Raw genomic sequence first — 5,186 nt, forward strand, 5'->3', positions numbered from 1 at the left:
ACTGTATAACTAATAATATTACATATTATAATATATAATATTAATATTTTTAATATCACTGTTATTAATTTATATATTTTTTATTATTATTATTATGTTTTATGATGATGATGATTAATCAAATTAGACAGTAAAAACACTAATGGCATCTTACAACATCATATTTATTATTTTAAGTATTACTTAATATTAATATTATTATTATTACTTTTTATGACTATTAGTTTATATTAATTTTCATACTATTATTAATATAACATTTTATTATGAGGATGATTATTATTTCGTTATAATTAACCAGATTAGACAAAGCAAAACATCATAATATTATTATTTCAATATTTTATATTATTCTTTTAATTCCAAATGATTCCAGAAGAAATTAACAAGTTTAACTTTATTTTTATTATTATATTTTTACAGGTAAAAAAAATAACACAAAATAAGTCTAATTTCTGTAATATAATAACCAAAATAATCATGTTTGTTTGGACATTATTTTGTTCATAAATTAAGCATCATAAATTAATTTCAGCACACAAATACAACCATGCTACAACTTACAAATGCATTTTACAATAATATAGTGTTGCTTATTTGCATTTCAGAAATGAAAATGGCATCTTGCATTACATAAAATGCACTTCATTTTCTATAAGCAAAATATAATTTCCTACAGTTCTTCTTTGATTTTGGGCTGCAATATGACATGAATATGTGTTCAACCTCAATCTGTTTCTGCGGAAAAACATGCCAACCACAGGATGCAAGTATGGGCGGAGTCATTCTAATGAGACGATGACATCACAGACCTGACAGCCAATGAGGAGACACGCGCCCAGCCCACTGGAGCAGAAGTGATTAGTGCTGTTAATCATGCAGCGCAGCGGTTTAGTGTGTGTTAGCGGATTGTACAGTATGTGTGAGACTGCTGTACCATTGCTGTGGCCACTAGGGGACGCTCTCTCTCAGAGGAGCTGCGCGTGAAGCTCCTCTGAGAGTGAAAGAGAGGAAACAGAGCTTTCCTCATGACTGGCCGTCGTTCGTCATCAGCGTCTGTCTGCAACACAAGAGCACAACACTCACACATCCGCCACCCCACTCCACTGTGTGTCTGGTTAGGGCTCATACAATTATTTGTATTATTTATTATTTTTATAGTTTCTATTGATATTTTGAATTTGTTTTTATTTTTTAATTTTCTATTTTTTTTTTTAGTTCTTATTAATATTTTGAATTAGTTTTTATATTTTCCATTTTCCATTTTAAATTTTTGTTAAAGTTTTTGTTAATTTAGTCTCTATCATTTTTATTAGGTTTTTTCATCTATATAGTTTTTATAAATTTTTTATTTCAGCTTTAGTTTCGGATATTTTAGCACATCGAACACAGTAAAAACACTGATAGTTTTTCCACAACATCCTATACATTATATACAGTATATATTAGGGATGGGCATTCCAAGCAAAAAATAATATTCTAAAATCGCTGGGTATTATTCGATTATTATTCGAAAATCGCACCCCTCCCCCGCATGCACGCACAAACAGTGTTTAATTTAGAAGATAGGCTATCTTAAATCAAGCCATATAATGATTGTAACGTGCTGAAACATATTAATATAATAAACATAACCGAATGACGGCACTTATTAACATAAAAGTCCGTCGATTAGCATAAATCAACTGCTCATAAGGCTATATGGGCGAATTCCAAACGGCTTTTTTGCGCCCTTGAAGGGCACTTCGGGAAGGGGACGCCATTTGTAGGGACGTTCCAAACGAAAGTGAACAACTGAATCCCTTCACGAAGGGCCCTTCCAGAAGTCCGTTAGCGAGCAGCGTTGTCAAGGTAACATTTGGGGAGTTCAGGGAGTTCCAAACGCTTATACGAGAGAGTAATGCCCTTCAAAGAACACACTTCAAGGGCTCTGCCCTTCGAAGGGAGTAGGGCATAGGGATGCTCACTTCCATTTGGACTTCACCTACTGTCTTTAGTGAATCAATGACTCAAAAATGATTGGAAGAAGTCAACTTTGCCATTCCTATATAGCTATCATGTTTTGACAAACTGTACAAAACATTCCTGCCCTTTACCAAGCATGGGAGGAAAAATATACGTTACTTCAATATCTTCTGTCGCAATTATATCGTTGGGTAATTATACTGTATATAAACTGCGGGCATCAGGGAGCCGTTATTAATATGCGGGGCATTGAAATCGCTTTTTAACGTGCGCTTGTTTTTTTACTTTCACTTTCGAGATTCACGATCACACGTACGTACGGAGCAGCACTCTGCAGTACTTACCACACATTTGACAAGATTAGATGTGTGTAGAACTAATTATACAATTAAGTAAGTATTTGGGGTGAAAGTAATTAGTCTTTTAATGTGTCATAAATTGATTTTTGTTGTAAATATGCCTGACAAGATTGTTACACTGAATGACATTTTAGTGTGTGTCTTCTGTAAATCAGGGAAAAATGTATGATATTTATTTTTTGCTCGGAAAAACAAAAACAAAATTGCAATTAAATGAAACATGGGGGGGAAAAAACAACAACAATTTAAAGCAGTATTACACATTGTTTTTATGCTTTTTCGTCTTTGACCCATTTATTTATAATTCATTCATTACTAATTGTAAGAATTTCAATGACTTTTCTAAGGCTGGAGATCACAATATTCCTGATATTTCCTCAGGTTTTTCCTCTTGAGAATCTAGCCCCGTATATCAACCTCACATGTGTCTCCTCTAGAGTTTCACAAGAGATCTCACCAGTGTCTCAAACTGTGCTCAGATTTGCCAAAATACAAACGTCTGCAATCAAGTCAAGTAGAAACTGTGACGCATTATACCCAAAAACTCTTCATACAGTGGACTACCAGTAAAAATTTGGGACTAAAAATCTGATTTGACACTTTGACCTGACCATGTTTTGTTACATACCTTTCTATCAAAGTTATCTGACATTATCAAGATGAATTTGTTCGGACACAGTTTAACTCTCGAGTTCTTGTCATATTTTATAACCATTTTCTAAACTATAGCGAATAAACGGTGAACGTGAAGTACAACATGTTCCTGGATCAACATCCTTGTTTATCCTGGAACAACATTCCAATCAGAATTGAGGGATAGTTTTTCAGGAAATGTCAGTTTTAGGCTTACGATCTGGGTTAGGTGCTTCTACACCCTTGTTAATCAGCTATCATGTCCCACTGATTTTAGGAATAAATTATGGGTAGGGTTAGGTTTAGGGGTAGGGATTGGGTTAAGTCTATATTTTTGGACAGTAATGTTGATCTTACTTGGCAAAAATCACAGCGACCCGAATAAACTGTGATAATGTGAGAAATGTTGAAGGTGTCTGAATACATTTTGGTTTGACTGTACTTCAGCTAGCAATGCAAAGAACAATAATATCATACTCACCCAATCCTCTACATCCTGCGGCGAGTTTTGATCATTCATTTCTTTCACGCGGCGCCACAGGATGTTGTCCTTCCCATGATTATTGATCCTTTGACGGGTTTTAATGGCAAAAACCATGATGATGATGAGGGCCGCGGTGACAATGAAGCCCAAAACAAGAGCGATTGCCTGGATGAAGACAGAATAAGCTCACTATTAGTGCACAACGACTTAAATCGGGCATGATTTACAACGCTGTGCTCACCTCCTGAGGATCCACCACGCAGTAGTGATACAGATACTGGTTCACGAACCCACCAGTCATCTGAGGCTGCTGGTAAGCGGCGCACATGGCGTAAACCTGATTGAACTGAACCGATCCGGACGACTGGGCCATTGGGTAAACCGTCACCAGATAGACTATGGTGGCAACTAACATGAGGAAAGCCATGATGGCGCTGACGATGATGACGGCCAGGTAGAACTTCCTTCCCTGAGCCACTTTCTGGTGCGAGATGATCATGATGAAGATGACGAGCAGGACGATGAAGGTGATGATGGCCATGGCGATCATGAAACCCTTGCCCTGCCTGGGGTCGTTCTGAGAGCCGAGGATCCCGTAACCATAGCCTCCGTATCCACCCATTCCGTAGCCGGTTCCCCCGTAGCCGGTTCCCCCGTAGCCACCGTATGAGCCACCGTATGAGCCTCCGTAAGAACCTCCGTAACCACCGAATCCAGCCGCTCCTGCATCCGTGTCCCAGGCCAGAGTCGAGGCCACGCACACGAAGATGCCCACGCAGAAGATGACCGACATGACGCACATGATCTTTATGATGCCCGGCGGAGACGTCCAGCGGTAGAAATGCTGGAACTCCTCGTCAGGATAGTACGAATACGCAGGCTGCGGGGCAACATTACTGGAGAGAAAATGGGGAAAACCGATTTTAGGGACACAACACATTCTGACTATATGCAAACATATACATATAAACAAAAAACAAATCACACTAAAGTTCAAATCTTTTAGACGATTTAAGTAGGGATGAAAGATATTAGTGAATATCTGTATCATTGTTAGTTTATTTTTTTGGAGAGAAATTGTTGAGGTCAATTAAATAAAACATTCTTTTAAGGACACAACAATACATTTTGCCTTATACCAATATAACTTATTATATATATAATATATATATATTAACTTGAAACATTCACACTACATAAATATTCACACTAATGCAAGATATCAATGAGTTTATCAATATCATCATTTTTTTTCTTCTTCTTTGGCTCTTTTCATTTTTTTAGACCTTTGTTTTTCCATTTCAAACAATACCAGATTTCAAAAGCACTATCAGACTTTTTATATTCAATATAGTATTGTATCATTTCATATGTGACCCTGGAGCACAAAAGCAGTCTTAAGTCGCTGGGGTATATTTGTAGCAATAGCCAACAATACACTGTATGGGTCAAAATTATTGATTTTTCTTTTATGCCAAAAATCATTAGGATATTAAGTAAAGATCTTGTTCCATGAAGACATTTTGTCAATTTCCTACTGTAAATATATAAAAACTTAATTTTTGATTAGAAATATGCATTGCTAAGAACTTCATTTGGACAACTTTAAAGATGATTTTCTCAATATTTTGATTTCTTTGCACCCTCAGATTCCAGATTTTCAAATAGTTGTATCTCGACCAAATATTGTAGTATCATAACAAACCATACATCAATGGAAAGCTTATTTATTCAACTTTCAGATG

General features: G+C 36.2%; 2 protein-coding genes across 3 annotated transcripts in view; both read right to left on the bottom strand.

Annotated features, from left to right (window-relative positions):
- LOC107706911 (cyclin-dependent kinase-like 5) overlaps positions 1–1,163 on the bottom strand; it is a 5,707-nt gene extending 4,544 nt beyond the window's left edge. Inside the window, exons 1-2 of one of the 2 annotated variants that reach the window (XM_016510768.1) lie at positions 938–1,163; positions 727–846 (exon numbers count right to left, since the gene is read on the bottom strand). In XM_016510768.1, coding sequence (XP_016366254.1) covers positions 727–786 — 60 coding nt within the window. In that variant the 5' untranslated portion in view covers positions 787–846; positions 938–1,163. The remainder of the gene's footprint in view (positions 1–726; positions 847–937) is intronic. The other variant, XM_016510767.1, reaches the window with a different exon arrangement.
- Positions 1,164–3,264: 2,101 nt separating this feature from the next.
- Positions 3,265–4,381, bottom strand: LOC107706907 (occludin-like). Its single transcript, XM_016510757.1, has 2 exons — positions 3,683–4,381; positions 3,265–3,606 (listed from the first exon to the last, which is right to left on the bottom strand). The coding sequence occupies exons 1-2, from the start codon at positions 4,379–4,381 to the stop codon at positions 3,325–3,327; spliced, it is 981 nt and encodes a 326-aa protein (XP_016366243.1). The 3' UTR covers positions 3,265–3,324.
- Between the last annotated feature and the right edge of the window lie 805 nt (positions 4,382–5,186).

This window comes from Sinocyclocheilus rhinocerous, unplaced genomic scaffold (assembly GCF_001515625.1).
Source record: "Sinocyclocheilus rhinocerous isolate Xijiao unplaced genomic scaffold, SAMN03320098_v1.1 scaffold5648, whole genome shotgun sequence".
Taxonomy (NCBI): domain Eukaryota; kingdom Metazoa; phylum Chordata; class Actinopteri; order Cypriniformes; family Cyprinidae; genus Sinocyclocheilus; species Sinocyclocheilus rhinocerous.